Source organism: Callospermophilus lateralis, chromosome 8 (assembly GCF_048772815.1).
Source record: "Callospermophilus lateralis isolate mCalLat2 chromosome 8, mCalLat2.hap1, whole genome shotgun sequence".
Classification (NCBI taxonomy): Eukaryota; Metazoa; Chordata; class Mammalia; order Rodentia; family Sciuridae; genus Callospermophilus; species Callospermophilus lateralis.
In genome coordinates this window covers 93,297,644-93,318,559 of record NC_135312.1, presented here as the reverse complement: position 1 = coordinate 93,318,559, position 20,916 = coordinate 93,297,644, and the positions used below count along the sequence as shown (strand labels likewise).

Genomic DNA, 20,916 nt, shown 5'->3' with positions numbered 1-20,916 from the left:
GGCTAATCTGCTGAGGCTGGCTTTGAACTCAAGATCCTTCTGACTTGGGATTACAGGCATGCACCCCCTGCTCATATTTTTTTATAATCTTACATAAAATGTACTAATAGCAGTTGACCTTACAACACAGAATAGCAAGGAGAAAAGTGAGCATCACCCATAAACCTCACATCTTCCTTTGGGGAATGGTTGCATATTCTGGGAATCCTCTAATGGAAATATTCTTGGTTGTATGTAGAATAGTTGTATCAGGTTAGAAATATGATTTAGTTATTATTTTTATTTTGAAGTTAAAATATGGTTTGAGACGCATACAGATGCCAAGATAACTAGGAGTGGACTCTGAAGGTTGTTTGATGTGCCAACTTGGCAAGTGCTTTGGTCAATTTTTTGCCGCTGTGAATAAAAGACTCCACCAGCACAATTGTAAAGGAGGAAAAATTTATTTGAGGGCTCATGGTTTCAGAGGTCTCAGTCCATAGACAGCCAGCTCCATTCCTCAGGGCTCAAGGTGCGGCTTAACATCAAGATGAAAGAGTGGCATAGGGAAGCAGCAAGTGATGGTCAGAGAGCAGAGAGACACTCCAGTCACCAGATACAAAATTTATACCCTGAGACCATGCCCCCAGGGACTCACATCCTCCAGCCACACCCTACCAGCCTTCAGTTACCACTCAGTTAATTCCCATCAGGGGACTAATTCATTGATTGGATTGAGGATCTCATAATCCAATCATTTCTCCCCTAAACATTCTTGCACTGTCTCCGACTTTAGCTTTTGGGGGACATTTCACATCCAAACCACAACAGCAAGGATATACTGTTATTATTCAATCAAACATGAATCTAAATGTGATTATGAAGGTATTTTGTGATTATGAAGGTTAGTAAGATGTGCTTACTAACTACAATCTCTTGAACTTAAGTCAAAGAGATTATTTTTCATAATGTGGGGAGGACTCCTCCAATCAGTTAAATGGCCATAAGAGCAAAACTGAGGTTTCCAGGAGGAAAAAATTCTACTTCAAAACCACAGTAGGAGGTCTTGCCTGAAATATTCAGCCTTCCAACATGTTACACAATTGGACTTGCCAGTCCTCACAAATATATAAACCATTCCTTGAAATAAACAGGATAAATATATATTCTACTTGTTCCACTTCTTTAAAGGACCCTAATACAATTTTCTTCCCAAATTATCTCATAATTTTGTTTCTTGCCGAAATATTTTTATTAATTTATTTTTATTATTTTTGAATAGTTAAAAATTCAAAAAGTACAATGAAGTTTACAGTGAAAGCGCTCACTCCTGAACAGATAACCAGGTAATCTTCCACTAATTCTTTCTTTCATGCACCTCTTTGGAGATCTAAATATACAAATCATCTATTATAAACAACTTATGAATATACACATATATTTTTCTTCATACACATTTTATCATGTCAGTTTCAAATCATGCTTTTTTCAATGAACATTATGCCTTGGAGATCATTTCATTTCAACACCTGAAGCACTTCCTTATTTCTTTCTCTATTGGGAAAATGTAGCAATTTATTTCACCAAACCTCTATCTACAGTGGGAGATTTGAGAGTGAAAAGAGCACTATAAACAATTATGCCAGAAACAAAAGTACATATATATTGGTGTTGTTCAAAAAAACAGAATTTGCCATTATCCTATCAAGGGTAGATATTTAGGTAGCTTCCAAACTTTGACAGTATCAAGTTGCAAAGTCTAGGCTTATAAATATGTTATCTCACACCTCTATATGCATTGGTAGGACAAATTGCTGGAAATAAAATAGCTGGACCAAAGATTGTGTTACTTCTACTAGCAAGACACAAAAAAATCTGTCACACTTAATGAATAATTCCTTCCCATTAATTTATGATATCATCTTTATAATGTTTTCAGTCCTTTACAAAATTTTAGGAAAATTGTTTTGGGATTAGTTCATTCCATTGATCTACATTTTCCTTTCCTTTTTCATCTCTAGCTTCCACATATGAGGGAAACCATATTACACCTGACCTTCTGAGTTTGGCTTATTTTGCTTAACATAATGTTCTCAAGTTCCCTCCATTTTCCTGCAAATGACATAATTTCATTTTTTCCTTATTGCTGAATAAAACTCCACTGTGTATATAAAGCACATTTTCTTTATCCATTCATCTGTTGGTGGCTATCTAGGTTGGTTCCATAGTTTGGTTATTGTGAACAGTGCTGCTATAAACATGGGTATGCACATATCACTATAATATGATGATTTGGGGGGGGGGCGGTGGGGAGGTTCCTGGGATTTTGAACTCAGGGGCACTGAACCACTGAGCCACATCCCCAGCCATATTTTGTGTTTTATTTAGAGACAGGTTTTCACTGAGTTGCTTAGTGCTTCATCATTGCTGAGGCTGGATTTAAACTGCTGATTTTCCTGTCTCAGCCTCCAGTGCTGCTGGTATTACAGGCATGCACCACCACACCTGGAAAATTCTGTAGGATTAATACTAAGAAGAGGTATAGCTGGTTTATATGGTGGTTCCATGCCTAGTGTTTTGAAGAACCTCGATACTGATTTCCATAGTGGTTGTACTAATTTACAATCCCAACAGTGTAAAAATGTTCCTTTTTCTCTATATCCTCCCCAGCATTTATTATTGTTTGTATTCTTGATGGCCGAAATACTGACTGAAATGAGATGAAATCTCAGTGTAAATTTGATTTGCATTTCCCTAGTTGCTAATGATGTTGAACATTTTTCCATGTATTTGCCATCTATATTTTTTCTTTTGAGAAGCGTCTGTTTAATTCATTTGCCCATTTATTAATTGGGGATTTTTTTGGTGTCGAGTTCTTTATGTATTCTAGATATTAATCCTCTGTCAGAAGAGTAGCTAGCCAAGATCTTTTCCAATTCTGTAAATCCTCTCTTCACATTCTTATTTCTCCTGTGCAGAAGCTTTTTAATTTGATGCCATACCATTTCCTGAGCTTTTGGGGTCCCATTAGAGAAAAATTGTTGCCTATGCCTCTATGCTGAAGTGTTGACATTATGCTTTCTCCTAGCAATTGCATAGTTTCTGGTTTAATTCCTGTACCTTTGAGTTGATTTTTGTGCAGGCTATGAGATAAGGGTCTAGTCTCATTCTTCTATATATGGCCACCCAGTTTTCCCAGCAGCATTTGTTAAAATGGCTGTCACTTCTCCAGTGTTTTTGGCAACTTTGTCAAAGATCAGATGACTATAGTGCCTTTGTGTCTTCTACTCTGTATCATTGGTCTACCATTTGTTTTATACAAGTACTTTGAAGTTTTTGTTACTATAGATCTTTACTAATTTGAAGTTAGGTATTGTAATGGTTCCAGCATTGCTCTTTGACTTAAGAATTGCTTGGCTATTCTGGGTCTTATTCTTCCAAATAAATTCAAGGACCAATTTTTTTCTAGTTCTGTGAAGAATGTCACTGGTATTTTGATGGGGACTGCAGTGAATCTGTATATTGCTTTTGGTACTGTGGCCATTTTAACAGTATTAATTTTTCCTATTCATGAACTAGGAAGGTCTTTCTATCTTTCTTCAATATTCTATAGTTTTCAATGGAGAAGTATTTCACTGCCTTCATTAGATTATTCCTAGGATTTTTTTTTGGGGGGGGGGGCACATTGTGAATGGGATTGGTTCCCTGATTTCTTCCTTAGCAGATTTATTTTTGGATATAGGAAGGTTACTGATTTATGTATGTTAATTTTATAATCTATTACTTTGCTGAATTTATTAGCTCTAGTAGTCTTTTGGTGGAGTTTTTTTGGATCTTCTAAGTGTAGGATCATATCATCAGCAAACAGTGAGAATTTGACTTCTTCCTTTTCTATTTTTATTCCTTTTATTTCCTTCTCTTGACAAAATAACCTAGTTTCATGTTACTTTTTAAAAAAACTCGGGGATTTTCACCAAACTATAGACTAATTTATTTATTATACTCTCTCAAATAGAATAGAAGCAGTGGTAACATGCAAAGATTTACTACATTTATTAGTTTTTCCTGAAGTTTTAAATTTATTACCCTCAAATTAAAATTGGGCCACCTCATTTCTAAAACACTACTTCATATACCATTTCATCATCAAGACATTATTAGATAATGATTTAGATAATGGAAATTCTATATTTTAATGTGCTTTTCTAATGTTTAATTAGGTAGTAACAATTAAACTACTTATAGTTTCCTACAGAGAAAACACTATCTGGCTGGGCATGTTGGCGCATGTCTATAATATCAGCGGCTTGGGAGGCTGAGGCAGGATGATTGCAAGTTCAAAGCCAGCCTCAGTAATGGCAACTGAGGTCTCACTAAGCAACTCAGTGAGACCCTGTCTCTAAATAAAATACAAAACAGGGCTGAGGATGTGGCTTAGTGGTTGAGTGCCCCCAAGTTCAATCTTTAGTACTCTCCCCAAATAAACAAACAAAAAGCCTATCTGGTTGCTATTACTTTTTTTGTAAAGCATAGTTTTTGTCCATTTTATTTTTGAAGTGCTAGAGACTGAACTCAGCCTTGAACATGCCAGGCAGGCACTCTACCACTGAGCTACATCCCTAGCCCTCTAGTCCATTTTAACTGCTCCTGTTTTGTGATTCTACAATACCTTCTATACGGCTGTATTACAGCATGTTCTATACCTGTTTCCTTTACCAAACAATAATTTCTTTAAAGGAGGATATCACAAGTTAATCTCATATTTGTGTTGGAAAGGAGGAGGAAGGAAAAGCAGCACACTGCTTGCCTGAATGCTTCACTACATAATTTTAGGGACTGCATTCAAAAACATTCCATTGTGAAAGTCAACCTCCAGGGTAGAGAAATATGGTATGAATAATGCTTCTTAGAACTGTGCAGTGTGGAAGCGCTGAGCACTGGCACATAGGAAGTGCTCAAAGTATATGTACTGAAGACAAACTGTCAAAGAACCTAGAAGGAAATTAACAACCTGAAAGATGTACTGCATTCCTTCTGAACCTAAAAAGGTCATATACTAGAACTGTGATACTTATTTCAAGGAGATATTAGGCTCACAGATGAGGTTTGTTTCTAATTGACAGTTTACACTTGGTAAAACAATCTTAAGAACAATACCTGAAAGAAATGTTCAAAACTTATTTGTGTAGCTGAATGAGTGAATTAATTATGTTATTTACACTTTGGGGAAAAGTCTGAAAAAACGAATATCTATATGGTGCTCAAACTATATTTTTAAAAATACTATTTTATTTAAACTCATGTATGAAAAAAGACTATACTATCATGTTTATATACATACTGATACTGGAAACAGAATTCAATAACAAATCACATTTGAATTTTATAAGATACACAAACATTAAAACACTGATTGGTTATAGAAAGCAAAGTAGGAAAAAAACACCATAAGCTATAATTTTTCTTTTCATTAAAGAGCAGCACCCTCTGAGAAGAATGAAATTAGTAATCTTCATCTATACTACAAAATAATATATCCAAATGAACGTTAGTGATTGTACTGATTTTATTACTTTTACTAAGCTACTTTGTCTTCCTCACATCAATGTAAAGAAATAAAACAATATAAAGAAAAATATGTCATTATTATTCACAATAAAAAGGGTCTGCTGCATTCCTGCAGGCCTGGGAGTATTGTACAATAGGGAGCACATAATGGCTCAAGTGGATCAATGTACCATTTTGATTCTGATCCACTGAATAGAATCTCATTTATATCTGGTGACTGGACAAACTCCATGGGAGCTGTGATAGACTGAACCATTTCTATGGTATCCCCAGATCTCACTAAATAAGAAAAGACCTTATGCAAGTAAATATAACAATTGATCTGTCTATACATTATAGGCTCTTTCTTTAGTATAAGGTGGGGGAAAAGGGGCCTTTTTGAGTACATAGATAAAAGTATTACTGTGTTCTAAAGATTGCTGGATTGATATTGTATTGTTACAATAAAGACCATATACACATCAGAAACCATTTTTCCATTAAGAAACTTCCACAACTTTTATCAATTCTTCAAATAATGGAGCAAGTTCCTTTTCTAGGCTGACAATTAGTCCTAAAACAAAGAGATTTGAAGAATTAGAAAATGTCAGAAAAATGTTCCTGAAAGTCATTAACTTAAATTCCCCCTTTTCCAAAATTTAGTTGCTAAAAAGTAAATCAGGCACATTTTCCCAGAAACAAAACAATTATTCTAATTATGAATAAAGTAACCCCAAATCCTATATTCCATTTGTAGATGGATAAAAAATATTTGTTTCTATTAGTAGATACAGATGAATTTTATACACTGTAATTTGTTAAGAGTTTTGAAAGGAAAATCTTAATTTATCTGTTTCAAAATATGCATTGATTGACATTATTTTTACTAAATAAGAAATATTTTTTTCCTGAGCATATGTTAACATTACATCAAAAGAGGTAAATGGGCTACTTCAATATTGATCAAAGGATAACAAAACTGAATAAATTCAATAAAGCTAAGACATAAATGGGTATTTCAAATGAAACAATAAAGACAAATGGTAGAGTATAAAACATATTTCCATGTTCAATGATAAATCTCAGAGAAAAACTCACCTAGAAATTAGCATATCTAGTATTCCCTTAATTTACGTTCTAAGTACTGTCTGTACATTATACAATGTATAATAACTCGATTATTTAGTATGGGATAACTTGTGACTTAAAAAAAAAAATCTCACTTTACCCAAATAGGTGTGAAATATATCAACCCAACTAAACAATACCATTATTTTACACATATACACCCAGTGAAGGGTATCGGATATCACAGAATTTTACTATTCTCTATAGAAAGTACAGCTTCTTAGTATTTGCTCTCAAATTCTTCAGCACTTAAGAATGGGAATGTCTTCATTCTATTAATGCTCTTTAAATTCTCAATCATCTTTCCCACCATCATTATCAATTTTAAAAATCCTAATTTAATTTGATTGGTCTATATGGAGGTAAATCATCTTTGATTATTCTGTGGGTTTTGTTTGGTTATATTCTCCACCCTGTTTCCTTAAACTATTTTAATATGAACAAGATGTAGCACTCAGGATAACATTTAACTTCCTTCCTATCTCAAAAACTTTATTTGCTTTTTGAACTAAAAAATAAGCTCATAAGATACAGAAAGCAAATATCAGCTCTATTATACAGATATGGAAACCAAGATTCAGAGAAATTATTTCCCAAGGTCAAGGGAAGTAAATGACAGAGCTAGGCAGTTTTCAGAATTGAAATTTATTATTTCTATTATACTGCACAGATACAGTAATATAAAGAATTAAAAGCTATATTTAAGGGGCTGGGGTTGTAGCTCAGTGGCAGAGCACTTGCCTAGCATGTATGAGGCACTGGGTTCAATCGTTAGCATCATATAAATATAAACAAAATAAAGGCATGCTGTTCATCTGCAAATACAAAAATAATTTTTTTTAAAAAAAAGCTATATTTAAGGTAACAAAAACACACCTGTATTGGCATTGCTGCTGGCTATGAAACTCACCACCAAAGGCAAACGATTGAACTGAACCACCTACAAAGAAAATAAGATCTAAATAATGTTACATTGTAAAAATGTAGTGTAACTCAACTGAAATTCTGAATCTTTCAAAAATTTTTAAATAGACAATGTTATTAGCCTAACCTGGTATATTATATTATAATATATAAATAATCTCAAAGTAAATATTTCCAAAAAATGGACATACTTGTTATCTTTTAGAGACATTAATACCACTTAGCCAAAAAGTTTTCAAGGTGAAAGTTTTCAAGTGTTAGTTACATAACAGAGGTTCAATGAATAATTGATAATAGCTAAAGGTAATAATTTCTTAGTCATTCAAGTACAGCAATCCCCCACCCTTATCTGTAGTATCCCTTTCTAAGGTTTCCAATACCCACAATACAACCATGTTACAAAAATATTAAGTGGAAAATTCCAAAAATAACTCATAAATTTTAAATCGCATGCCATTCTAATAGCATGATGAAATATGATACGGTACCACTCTATTCTGGCCAGGAAGTGATTAGCCCTTTATTCAACATATCCAAAATGTACATGCTGCTATCCACTTTAGTCCTTAGTAGTCATTTTTGATCAGCTTGACTGTCATGGTAGTGCTTGTGTTAAAGTAACCTATGGGCTCAAGATGCAAAAAGAAATGTTGGCAATTCAGATATGCCAAAAAGAAGCCATAAAGAGTTTCCTTTAAGTGAAAAGATGAAAGTTTTCAACTTAATAAGGAAAGAAAAAAAGTTATACACCCAGGTTGCTAAGACCTATGGCAAGTTATATTGTTAATCTCTTACTGTGCCTAATTTATAAACTAAACATTATCAACTTAAATTAACTACTTTTTAAAAAACTGAGCTTCAACTAATTCTTATTGGTGAGTAGGTCAGATGATTTGATTATTTGTCCTAATACATGTGAAAAATACGTAATTTTAAAATTTAAAATGTCATTATATGTCATCCGTGGCAAATGAGTTATATTCTAGGAAACATGTCTCTAAAGCAAAAGGGATTAAATTATTCTTAAGAAAATGCAGGGGCTGGGGATGTGGCTCAAGTGGTAGCGCGCTCGCCTGGCATGCGTGCGGCCCGGGTTCGATCCTTAGCACCACGTACAAACAAATATGTTGTGTCCGCCAAGTACTAATAAATAAATAAATAAATAAATGTTTAAAAAAAAAAAAAAAAAAAAAAAAAAGAAAATGCAGCTGGAGATCAAGAGACATGTAACAACATGGGCTTTCAAAAAATAAAAGCACAATTTTAATTTCTTCCCCACAAATAATAACCTTATTTGTTATATTTGCATTTCAAACAACAGAATTTACAACAATATAGCCTAGAGATGTGGTTCAGTGCTAGAGTTCTTGCCTACCATGCATGAAACCCTGGGTTCGATCCCCAGCACACACAAAAAAGGGCAATAATAACAAATTTAAATAACATCATTTGACTTTCAAAGAAATAATTTTATCTGTCACAAAAACAAAAAAAGTGTATTGTTTGAGAAATCATAGCTGTTTATTTAGCTAATGGCACCATCTACTGGAGTTAACAATGATCTAACTTACCCTGGAGTTAACAGTGATCTAACTTACCCTTTTGGAGATGACATGTACTTTATTTTAAAATCTTTTAAGAAACCTTAAGGAAATTACTACAGTTTTAACATAACCAACTTGAAGGTTAAAATTTTAAAATTTCATCCCCTTCAAAACTAAATAACATCACAACACAGGGCTATTTTATATTAAAGATAGCGAAGGATAATTAAAATCAGAAAACTATTTGAGAATAATGAACTTACCTGGTAAGAGTTATAGTAACATATAATGCTTTTATTTTTTGAAAGCCCAAGTTTACTACCTTGGTCAGTAGCAAGGGCAAAAGTAGATAAGAAACCAGGTCTCAAAGCATGTTCTGGAGCATTATCATTGGCCACTGGAAAAATAAGCAATTTAAGTAAAAATTATGCAAAGAATGTGGTACAGAGAAGATTTACATCACTCCCTTTTAAAAATAAATCCATAAAAAACTGAGCAAAAAGTCACATTTTACAATATTAAAAACCATACTACTAATCTGGGTCTCATAAACTTAGATGGGAAAAACTGCTTAATCAGAAGTTCAGTGATAATAACTAAGGGAGAAAATGGTGATTCTTGCATTTTAAAATTTTTAATAAAAATAAAAATGTCTGTGCTGGGTGTAGTGGTGCACACCTGTAATCCCAGTGACTCTGGAGGCTGTGGCAGGAGAATCTCAAGTTCAAGGCCAGTCTGAGCAACTTTAGAAGGCCCTAAGCAACTTAATGAGACCCTGTCTCAAAATAGAAAATAAAAAGAACTGGAGATGTAGCTCAGTAGTCAAGTGCCCCTGGGTTAAATCCCCAGTACCCCACCCCCCAAAAAAGTTCATATTTTTTTGCTATCTAAGACATAAATCATAATCAACACACTCAATAAACTGAATATTCTAGTTATCCAAGAGCTGTGCTAGAAAATAATGAAAAAAATTACAAAAACTTTAGCACTCATAAAGCCCAGAGCAGCGGCATCTCTCCTAAACATTAATAATCCCACAAGTGGCCAGGCATAGTGGCGCACACCTGTAATCCCAGTAGTTCAGGAGGCTGAGGCAGAAAGATTGTAAACTCAAAGCCAGCCTCAGCAACTTAGTGAGGTACTTAGCAATTCAGAGACCCTGTCTCTAAATAAAATATAAAAAAAGGGATGGGAATGTTGCTCAGTGGTTAAGCACCCCTGGATTCAATCCAGAGCACATACACAAAAAATTAAATAAATAAATCCCACAAGTAGTGGCTACTTGTTTCAAGTTTCTCACTTTATTGTCATGAGCAACTAAAAAAAAAAAAAAAAAAAGGGGCCTGAATGGAGTTGACTATCAATAAGTGTTGAGTGCAAGGCATTACATAGATCCTTGGGAGAAACTTAGAGCTAAACAATCATCAGAGATTATTCTGTTCAAAGTCCTCATTACAAAACTAAGAATGGGCAGTGGCCTGACTATGGTCACCCATGTTGTGTGGTGGGTTAGAAAACATGCTGGACTACACATCAGGAAATAATGGTTTCTAGTATTTCCTTGTCACTGATTCATGTGCAACTTTGGATCAGCAATGTACTCTCTTCATTTGATCATCTTCATTTATAAAAGTAAAAACTAAACCAGGAGACTTCTAACCTTATAATTCTAAAGTCTAAAAGCAAATATTTCTCCTAGAACTAGACCATCTTCTGAATTTGTTGAAATAATTTTGATATATTTGCCTTCTGCACTAATCAGATGTAAATACATTTTTAGTCCAGAGCAAATATTCATGTTTACCTTTAATTACAGGTACTCCATCTCTATCTGACACAACAATAGCATGGAGTCCTTCAACACTAGAAAAAGAAAAAAGGTAAAATATTATAAAATATTCCATTTTTCTCAAAATACATACCTCAAACTCATAATGGTAATTCTCATGTATTTCTGAAAAAAATGACTGGGGTCTCAATTATTAAAATACTATGCTCCTATAATGTGTTTGCTAAAACTCTTTCAAAAACTGAATGAATCTGTATCACTAACATGTTTAAAATCTTCACATGTTTGTATTATTTAGGTAAAGATCTAAAAAGCTAATTCTCCATTAAATTGCTAATGGATTATCATTCCATGGTTTATTTAAGCAGAAAAGGTTATTAGTAGGGTTATAGGATTAAAAAAAAAAGAAAAACACCTTTCCCTTTCTCTTATTCCTTCTAATATGTATAAGTAATTAAAACAAATTAAAAAAAGAATGATGAAGTAACTGTGTATCATACTATTTTATACTATATCATTACTGATATTGTTTAATCCTGAAATTATCTATGATTAAAATATATTTTAGAAAAATAATAAAACAAATATATTCTTCTAATCTCAAAACTAGGTCATATAAACACGCATCCTATAGGATCACACATGCAAATCATTTTGTGAAGTTATAAACAGCAACATAACTTGAAAGGAAGGGCAAGTTAAATAAGTAATAATGATATACACATACAATGACATACAATGTAATACTTTGTAGACTTATAAAACAAAGTTCTTTGTGTGTCAGGAGGGAATAATCTCAAAGTATATTCTTCTAAGTGAAAAAATATCAAGTTTTGAATACAGTGTGTTAAAGAAACAACAAATTATATAATGTAATGTGAAGGCTTGTTTTTGTGTGTATAAATACACATGCTTACATTCCTTGTTAAGTGTAGGTTCATAAAAAATAACAACAGTCATCTCTAACAGGGAAACTATGTGGCTGGAGCACAAGGATAGGAAGCTTTTCACTCTATGTTCCTCAGTTAATATTTTCTTTTGCAGTGCTAGGAAATAACCTAGGGCCTCAGGCATTCTAGGCAAGTGCTCTACCATTGAACCCATCCCAGGCTCTTCAGTTAATTTCTGTACTTTTTTTTTTGAACTTTATATTGCCTACTCAAAAAATGAGCAAATTTAAAGAGGTAAAAAGAGTACTATAAAAATGTTTAGAAAAATTTGTGCCAAAATAGGTAGCTTTTTCCCCCTAATATCCATGGTAATTAACTTAAATAGCAACTAATGCACCGAAAGAAAAAATTTGCTGGGCATGGTAGTATACAGCTGTAATCCCAGAGATTGGGGAAGCAGAATCTCCCCATCCTTTTGAGGAACCCAAATCTGAGATAGCCTAGCAACTTAGTGAGGCCCTGTTTCAACATTTTAAAAGGCGGGGGTGGGGGGTAGGGAGGAGATGACAATATAGCTTATTGTTAAAGTGCCTCTGGGTTCAATCCCCAATACTAAACACTAAAAATTTTAAAATAAATAAATAAAATGACTTTCTTTTTAATCAATCTATCTATCTATCTATCTATCTATCTATCTATCTATCTATCTATCTATCTAAGGGGTGGGGGGTGCCAGGGATTGAACTTTGAGGTACTCAACCACCAACCACATCTCCAGCCCTACTTTATATTTTATTTAGAAACAGGGTCTCACTGAGTTGCTTAGCACCTTGCAATTGCTGAGGCTGGCTTTGAACTCAGATCCTTCTGTCTCAACCTTCGGAGCTGCTGGGATTACAGGAACTGGCAAAAGGATTTTCTTCTTAATGGGTTGCAAATTACAGAAATACAAGTCCAAGAAAGGAGAACAATTTGCTTATACTCTTAAAGTAACCATTTTTAGAAATCAGGTCACAAATATAAAGATACAAGTTGTTCTCAATTATAGACTGTAAACAAAGAGCTCCATAAACAGATTTACTAAAAATTTAAAAATAAGTGTGATTCACTAATAGACATTATATTTTTACAAGGAATAAATTAAATTTTACGGAACATTCTGTAGAAATCTAAACTCTAAATAAAATAACCATTCTTTTTCTAAAAACAATATTAATCAGTAATCAAAGACAACATACTGGGGCTGGGGGTATAGCTCAGTGGTAGAGCATGTGAAAGTGTGAGCTTAGTATAATAAAGGCCCTTGGTTCAATCTCCAAGCTCCCTTCCCTAACTACTCACAAAGACTTTATACTTAGCTTTTTCATATAATTATGAAATATTTGGTTATTTTAAAACAATGACAAGTTGTGATTATAAAAGCCTGATGCCTCTTTGGGTCATAGCCAGATTTTAAAATACAAATCCAAGAATGATACTTAACATAATTTAAAAGCACACATTCTATTAATGTCTGTAGCTGACTGACTTGGCTGTTGAGAAGCACAGCGCACACAGCGCTGAGGAATCTGTTCATAGCTAAAGATTCAAATCCATACATCTAGCAACAAATCAAAGTGCTCACACTGTTTCTTCCTTCTTTTTGTTCTTGGAATACAGTAAGCCTATTTTAAGATAAGATCACAATACAAGTAAAACTGGACTCAGTCATTATGAAAAAAAAAAGACGACATTAATTCCTTTTCTGTCATTATGGAAAAATTAATTATCTTTTTACAAATATTCTTACACTGAATATACCTCTTGTAAGGGCAATACCGTCTGATGTTTTTCCTTTGGTTAAAATATAAAAGAGGACTGGGTTGTGGCTCAGTGCTACAGCACTTGCCTAGCAAGCATTAAAGCAATGGGTTTGATCCTCAGCACTACATAAAAAAATGAATAAATAAACAAAATAAAGGTACTGTGTCCATCTATAACTTAAAATATTTTTAAAAGATAAAAGATGTCAGAATTCAAACTTGTCAATTACTTTTCAACTGTTTTTGATGAACTTTAAACATTGCTCAGAAATAAAATGAATATATTTTTAACAATTCTTAAGACAGCTTCATCATGCCCAGTGCCACAGTACATCAAAAGTTGATAATGTGAGATCCTCAATGTCCGAATCAATTTTGTTATTTATAATCAGACCATGTAATTAGAATTAATTATTGCTCATCATTACCCTAGGCACATGTATGATTACACCAATGGTGCATTTCTACACCATGAGAATTGAAATGTTGCATTCCATTTGTATATTATGAACTGAAATGCATTCTGCTGTTATATACAACAAAGTAGAACAAATTAAATAAAAAAGAATTAATTATTGCTTTGTTTATTAGGTCTCCAGATGAATAAAGAGCATCTCAATGGTGACTATATAAGTTAAAAACACTGAATGCAATTTTTTCTTGTTTCTTCAACAAGCAGACTCTTAAGATAGCATTTTTAAACTGGTAAGTCTTCTTAAGTGGATAAATTATGCTTTTATTCCCATATTGTGTCACCAGTATAGTAGAGTGTTCTCCCACCCCCTTAATTTAGCACCTTTCAAATGCCAGGGTTCTAACAAGATAACTACAGATAAATACAGAAAGCTTTCATTTTCGCTAGTTCCAGTTTGCATTTTTCAGTTATTATGATTTAGTTAATATCACCTCCTGCCCATAACATGGGTGGAATTTCAATTACCCTCACATATTTACTGAATTACTACATAAGTTACAAACTTTGCTAACTCTTCACATTACCATGAGGATAACCATGTAATTAACAGATGTACTCTGTGATCTGTAACCATCCACATCACTTCTTTCAAAATGTGTTCATGACTGGTCACTAGGCATCTATCATGCAGTTTACAAAGAGACATAACAAGGCATACAGCCCTTGTCTCCCAGTATAAACTATATGACATTAAAAAAAAAATAGATAATCTAAAGAGGGAAGTAACCAGCAAAGATGAACTACAGAAAGGGAATGAAAAGTTAAAATGCTGGAAGTGAAATTTGAAATGATGGTAAATAGTTAACGGAAGAAAGAGCTAACAAAGGGAATGTGGACTCCATCACTGTTAGGGGGATTCTAGATACATAGCCAGAGGCACTCAGTGAAGGTAAATTTAATGACATAAATTAGGAAACCAGATATGATAAAAGTCCCAGAGAAAGTGATTCTGGAAAAAAAATAATAAAAAAATTAAATTTTCTTTTTTTAGAAATTACATTAAAGGACTCAGATATTTCACAACCGTGAAATTACAAAGGATAAAAGTAGGCAGCTAATCCAAAATTATTAGACTATGACAATTCACCAAAATCTAGAAAAGAATCTAGCTCCTTCTCTGAAAGTAAATGAAAAGCAGTTAAACAGTGTTTTTACTTTTTATGTTTTCTTTTTTTGGTACCGGGGATTGAATCCAGAAGCTCTCTACCACTCAGTCACACTCCCAACCTGTCACCTCACCCTTTTAAATTTTGTTATTTCGATGCAGAGTCTAAGTAAGTTGCTAAGGGCTTCACTGGGTTTCTGAGGCTTACCTCAAACTTGCAATCCTCCTGCCTCAGCCTCTCAAGCCACTGGAATTAAACACTGTTTTAAACTTACTTTTGATACACTTTTTTGAAAAAAAAAAAAAAACAAACAACTTAATTCTCAATGTCCCCAATGTTTTAAATTATTGTACTAAGCAATTATTCATTTTAGTATTTGTTTTCATTCCCCTAAATATTTATAAGTAACAATAAGACAATTTTTAATGTTCTTTAAAAATTTAAATGTCATAAAACAATTGCTATTTTCCCTGATTTCTAAATTATTTTCAGCATGTATTTATTGTCATTTCTACAGACCTATATTAGCATGCAAAGCTAGGACTTCCTGTATTGTTGATTACTGGGTTAAAAACAGAATCAACAACTTGTCTCTACAGTTTGCCAATATTAGGAGGAAAAGAATACAAATGAATTCAAGCATTATAGTAACACAAAATCAATTACTTCGTGGTTTAAAACCTCAATATTTTTTTCCTGAATACATGAGAAAAATATAATAGTTATATTCAAAAGCAGAAAATAATGTCATTAATTTCCAGTGATCTAAAATCAGGCGAGTTACAGGCACATTCCACTAGATAAAGTACACTGGAAATTCAAGCAAAAATCCAAATAAGGTGTTTTCCCCTATCTACAAATATACATTGACATACACAACATTTTATAACTTCATATTTGGGAGATAAGAAAAAATTCTCACCACAAATTCTGCTATATTACTTTAAAGTTATTCAATAAATTCTGAATCACTTCCTTGTCGAACATGAGAATCATATACCTCTCCTGTGCCCTCAACTGAGCAAGTCTAAGTTATCTGTAAGAGTGCAGAGGAAAGCAGCACTTGCTAAGAAAGGTATTTTCTACATTAAACTAAATATGAATTTTAAATAAGTGACAAAGTCCTTTGAATTAGTAAAAATCTAAAAGAAAGTTTGTTAACCTTAATACAAGAGCTTAATTTAGAAAATAGTACATGAAATAGATTGTGTGTAGGCAAAATAAAGCCTTGTATCCTGAGCAAGAGCAACACAGGAGGCATCATCACATTACCTGATCTCCAGACCTATACAAAAACAGCTTGATATTAGCATCAAAACAGACATGAAGACCAGTGGAATAGAATGGAAGACACAAGAGACAAACACACAAACTTAGTTATCTGATACTTGACAAAAGTGTCAAAAATATGTGGTGAAGAGCTGGGGTTGTGGCTCAGCAGTAGAGTGCTCATCTAGCATATGTGAGGCTGTGGGTTTGATCCTCAGCACCACATAAAAATATATACAATAAAGGTATTATATCCAACTACAACTAAAAAATGAATATTTAAAAAATATATATGTTGGAGAAAAGATAAGCTTCTTAACAAATGGAGCTGGGAATCCTGAATATCTATATGTACATGAATAAAACTAGATCCCAATCTCTCATCCTGCACAAAATTCAACATGACTTGGATCAAAGACTTAGAAATTAGACCAGAAACTTTGTAACTGCTAGAAGAAAACATAGGGTCAACACTCCATCATCATATAGGTACAGGCACTGACTTCCTTAAAAAGACCCCTAAAACTCCAGAAATATAACCAAGAATCAATAAGAGGAATGCCATCAAATTAAAAAGCTTCTACACAGCAAAGTTTCCCCTTAAAAGTAGGAAACCATTAAGAACATAAAGAGAGAACCTACAGAATCAGAGAAAATCTTTGCCAGATATTCCTCTGATAGGGAAGATCCAAAACATAAAAAACTCAAAATGCTTACACCAAAAAACCCAAATAAACAAATTAATAAATGAACCAGAGAAATAAACAGAAATTTCTCAAAAGAAAAAAAAAAAAAAAAATCAGGTCAGACGCAGTGACACATGCCTATAATTCCAGCAGCTCAGGGGGCTTGCAGGAGGATTGCAAATTCAAAGTCAGCTTTAACAACTTAGCAAGGCCCTAAGCAACTAAGCAAGACCCTATCTTAAAATAAATTTATTAGAGTTTTTTAAATTTAAATAAAAAATTTAGAGTTTTTAAATTTTTTTTTAAAAAGGCCTAGGATGTGGCTCAGTGTAAAGCACCTCTAGATTCAATCCCTGGTAACAAAAAAACAAACAAACAAACCTATACTCACAGATTTCATATCACTCCAGTCAGAATGGTAATTATCAAAAACACAAGTAATAACAAATGTTGGCTAGTATATGGGGGAAAGGTATAACATAGATTGTTGGTGGGATTGCAAATTAACACCACCACTCTGGAAAGCAGTATGGAGATTCTCAAAAAACTAGGAATAGAACCACCATAGGACACAACTATCCCACTCTTTGATATTTATCTAAAAGAACTAAAATCAGCATTCTGTAGCAATACAGCCACATCAATGTTATAGCAGCACAAATAACAGTAGTCAAATTATAGAACCAGCCCAGATGACCATCAAGATGAATAGATTAAAAACATATGGAATATATATACAACAGAGTTTTACTTGGCCATAAAGAATGAAATTATATGTCATTGCTAGCAAATGGATAGAAAAGCCACACAACTCCTCTAGGCCTCATGTTATTTATCTGCAAACTCAAAGAACACCACTTATGATACCTACAGTAATGTTAGATATTTAAAAGTGATAATAAATATCATACAAAATATCTTTAGAGAAATAATATGCCTCATAAAATTAACATGCTATGAGGAAGTTCTGCAATAACTGGTTTCTTACCTTGGTAACTTCTTATACAGGAAACGCTTCAGGTCCTGAAAGAGAATGTTTAAAAGTAATATTATTTAGCTTCCACTGCGTTTCTAGACTTGTCCTATCCACCTTTCAGGAAACTTAAGTCATCATTCGTAACTTTTCTTGCTGGCATTTTATCTTTCTATTTCTGATTTTTACATTTACTAGTTTTATAACTTAGAGCAAGTTAACCTTTTGCTCTAAGCCTTTAGAGAAATAATTCATTATTGGTTGAATAGATAATCATAGAACCTATATAACTTTTAGAGTTTATTAAGATGTATGTATTAGTACTAGCTATAAAGCCAGTTCATACTTTTCATAATACATTTACTCCTGTAGCTACTGGTTTAGAATACATTATGAGCTGGGTGCCATGGCACATGCCTGTAATACCAGTGGCTTGGGAGGCTAGGACAGGAGACTCGCTGGTTCAAAGCCAGCCTCAGAAACTGTGAGGCGCTAAGCAACTCACCCTGTCTCTAAATAAAATACAACATAGGGCTAGGGATGTGGCTTAGTGGTAGAGTACCCCTGAGTTCAATCTGTGGTACCAAAAAAAAAAAAAAAAAAAAAAAACCCCACAAAAACAACAACAAAAAAGGAATACATTATGGACTTTTTTCTACATCCATAGACAGACTTTCCATTCTTTCTTGGAGGAAGGGTACCAGGAATTGAACTCAGGGGCACTCAACCAGAGCCATATCCCCAGCCTTATTTTGTATATTTTTATTTAGAGACTGGGTCTGAGTACTTAGCACCTCGCATTTGCTGAGGCTGGCTTTGAACTCATGATCCTCCCAGCTCAGCCTCTTCAGCGGCTGGGATTACAGGTGTATGCCACAGGGCCCAGCTCCATTATCCTTCTTAAAGATCCTAAACAAGTTAATTAACTTCTCTAAGTTTTAGCTTCCTCATATGACTAAAAGAAAAAGACAATATATCAAGTGTTTATTCTGCAGAGAACATATTTAGGACTAAAGAAACAGAAAACTTTTGTAATCTGTTTTATTACACACCCTCACCTGATGAATTTCATTGTCAAATCATATATAATCATAATCTGTACCTACATATGACTCATATCTGTTTTCCAAATCTCTAATCCGTGCTCTTCTTCAAACCTGAATGATCATTTTATTCCATGTTATCACCACCAGTTTACTTTTGCTCCCATCTTACACACACACACACACACACACACACACACACACAGAACTTGACTTGCGATTCGTACAATGCAGCTAATGAAATTATCATGACTGCTGACTTTAAAAAAAGGATCCAGAGCACATGTCCTACATACTGACAGGAAAGCAGGAAAGGCATCATTTAGAATTTCAAATGGTAAATGGTAAATATAGAGAGCCTTTTTTTTTTTTTTTTTAAGGCCCAGGAGGATTGGGAAAGGGGAGAATACAATTTTCTCAACCAGAAACCCAGGACCCTTATTAGTCTAGACCCATATTAGTCTCTCACACCTGATCCTAACCGGGAAGGGAGACAAAAACGAAACAAAATTTGTTTGGGAAGCTCTACCTCTTGGTGCTCAGTAGCCTCCCCCACGCCCCCGGGGCCCTTCCTCTTGTGTGGGGGTATCAACTCACATCCGCCATGACGAACCCCTTTCTCCCGCAGGATCAATCTCCACGCCTGGAAGAGAAACTCCCTGTGACTCTCCCCTCTAGGCTTCTTCGCCCTCCCGGTGCCCCCACATTAAACGGGGTATTAAGTCCTCGTCAGGGCCGAGCATGATTCCGCAGTTCTAGATCTCGGACCACCGAGGCTTGCGAGGGGGTCGGAACTTCCCAACACCCGGTCCAGTACCCAGCCTGGATGTCTCACCTCCGCCCATTGCACCCCTGCCCCCGCACCCTGAAGTTGAGGCCCAACGAGAAGTGGCGGCCTCTCCTCTTCAAACTCACCACCCACTTCACCCCGGGACCAGGCCTGAGCACCGGGCAGAGCGGCGCCAATTACCTGGGTTTCTTGACTGCTGGATTAGTTCAAAAGCTGCACAGAGAAGGCTCCAAAAACAGGTTCCTCGCAAAGCGCTGTCACATGATTCGTGACCTGGGCCGCGCTCCAGGAAGCACTTGGTTGGCGATGACACAGGATTTCCCGCGGAACGGGCGGAAATTGCAAGCGCGCCCAGTCGCTCCTCGGGCCCCACGCGTACTGCTTTCTGCGCCTGCGCGCTGCGCGGCTCCGCGCGCCTCCGCGCGGCTCAGTCTCCGGGAGGACGTTGCTGTGATAGAGGTTTCCCACGGGGTGGCTGCGCCGCAGTTCCTCCGGAGAGTGCCCATGAGGGTTCGTGTTATTGTTTCTGAAAGCTGGGTCCTTGTCCCCGATGCCAATCTAATAAGGAGGCGGCTTGGAGAAAGAGGAAAAAAAATGGTTTATTGCTTTGCTAGCAAAGGAGAAATACGGAACTCCTGTCCCAAAGGCTGTGATTCTGCCCATCAGCAGCCACAGAGGGACTTTTATAGAGGAGAGATCAGGAAGGAGAAGGTTAGGGGGAAAGAATATCAAGGAAGAGATCGGGAAGGAGAAGGTTGGGGAAAAGAATGTAGGGGAGAATATGGTTGGGAAAAAGAAAAAAAATTAAATTTCAAAGCCACAAGGGATATAGTCAAAGCATCAAGCGAACCCCTGTTACATTATGAGGCATTCTTGTGTGGAGAGGATGCATAAGTTTCATGGGTTTTTCAGGATCCCTTATCTTAAAATCTTTCATTGTAGATAAAGAAATTTGCGAGACTGGTATTAAC

The 20,916-nt window shown here is 34.9% G+C and overlaps 1 protein-coding gene across 1 annotated transcript; it reads right to left on the bottom strand.

The window, feature by feature from the left end:
* Positions 1-424: 424 nt before the first annotated feature.
* On the bottom strand, positions 425-20,218 carry Lamtor3 (late endosomal/lysosomal adaptor, MAPK and MTOR activator 3). The gene is made up of 7 exons (XM_076863986.2): positions 20,126-20,218; positions 19,753-19,798; positions 18,128-18,162; positions 10,927-10,985; positions 9,386-9,519; positions 7,531-7,594; positions 425-6,100 (listed from the first exon to the last, which is right to left on the bottom strand). The coding sequence occupies exons 2-7, from the start codon at positions 19,759-19,761 to the stop codon at positions 6,027-6,029; spliced, it is 375 nt and encodes a 124-aa protein (XP_076720101.1). The 5' UTR covers positions 19,762-19,798; positions 20,126-20,218; the 3' UTR covers positions 425-6,026.
* Positions 20,219-20,916: the final 698 nt, after the last annotated feature.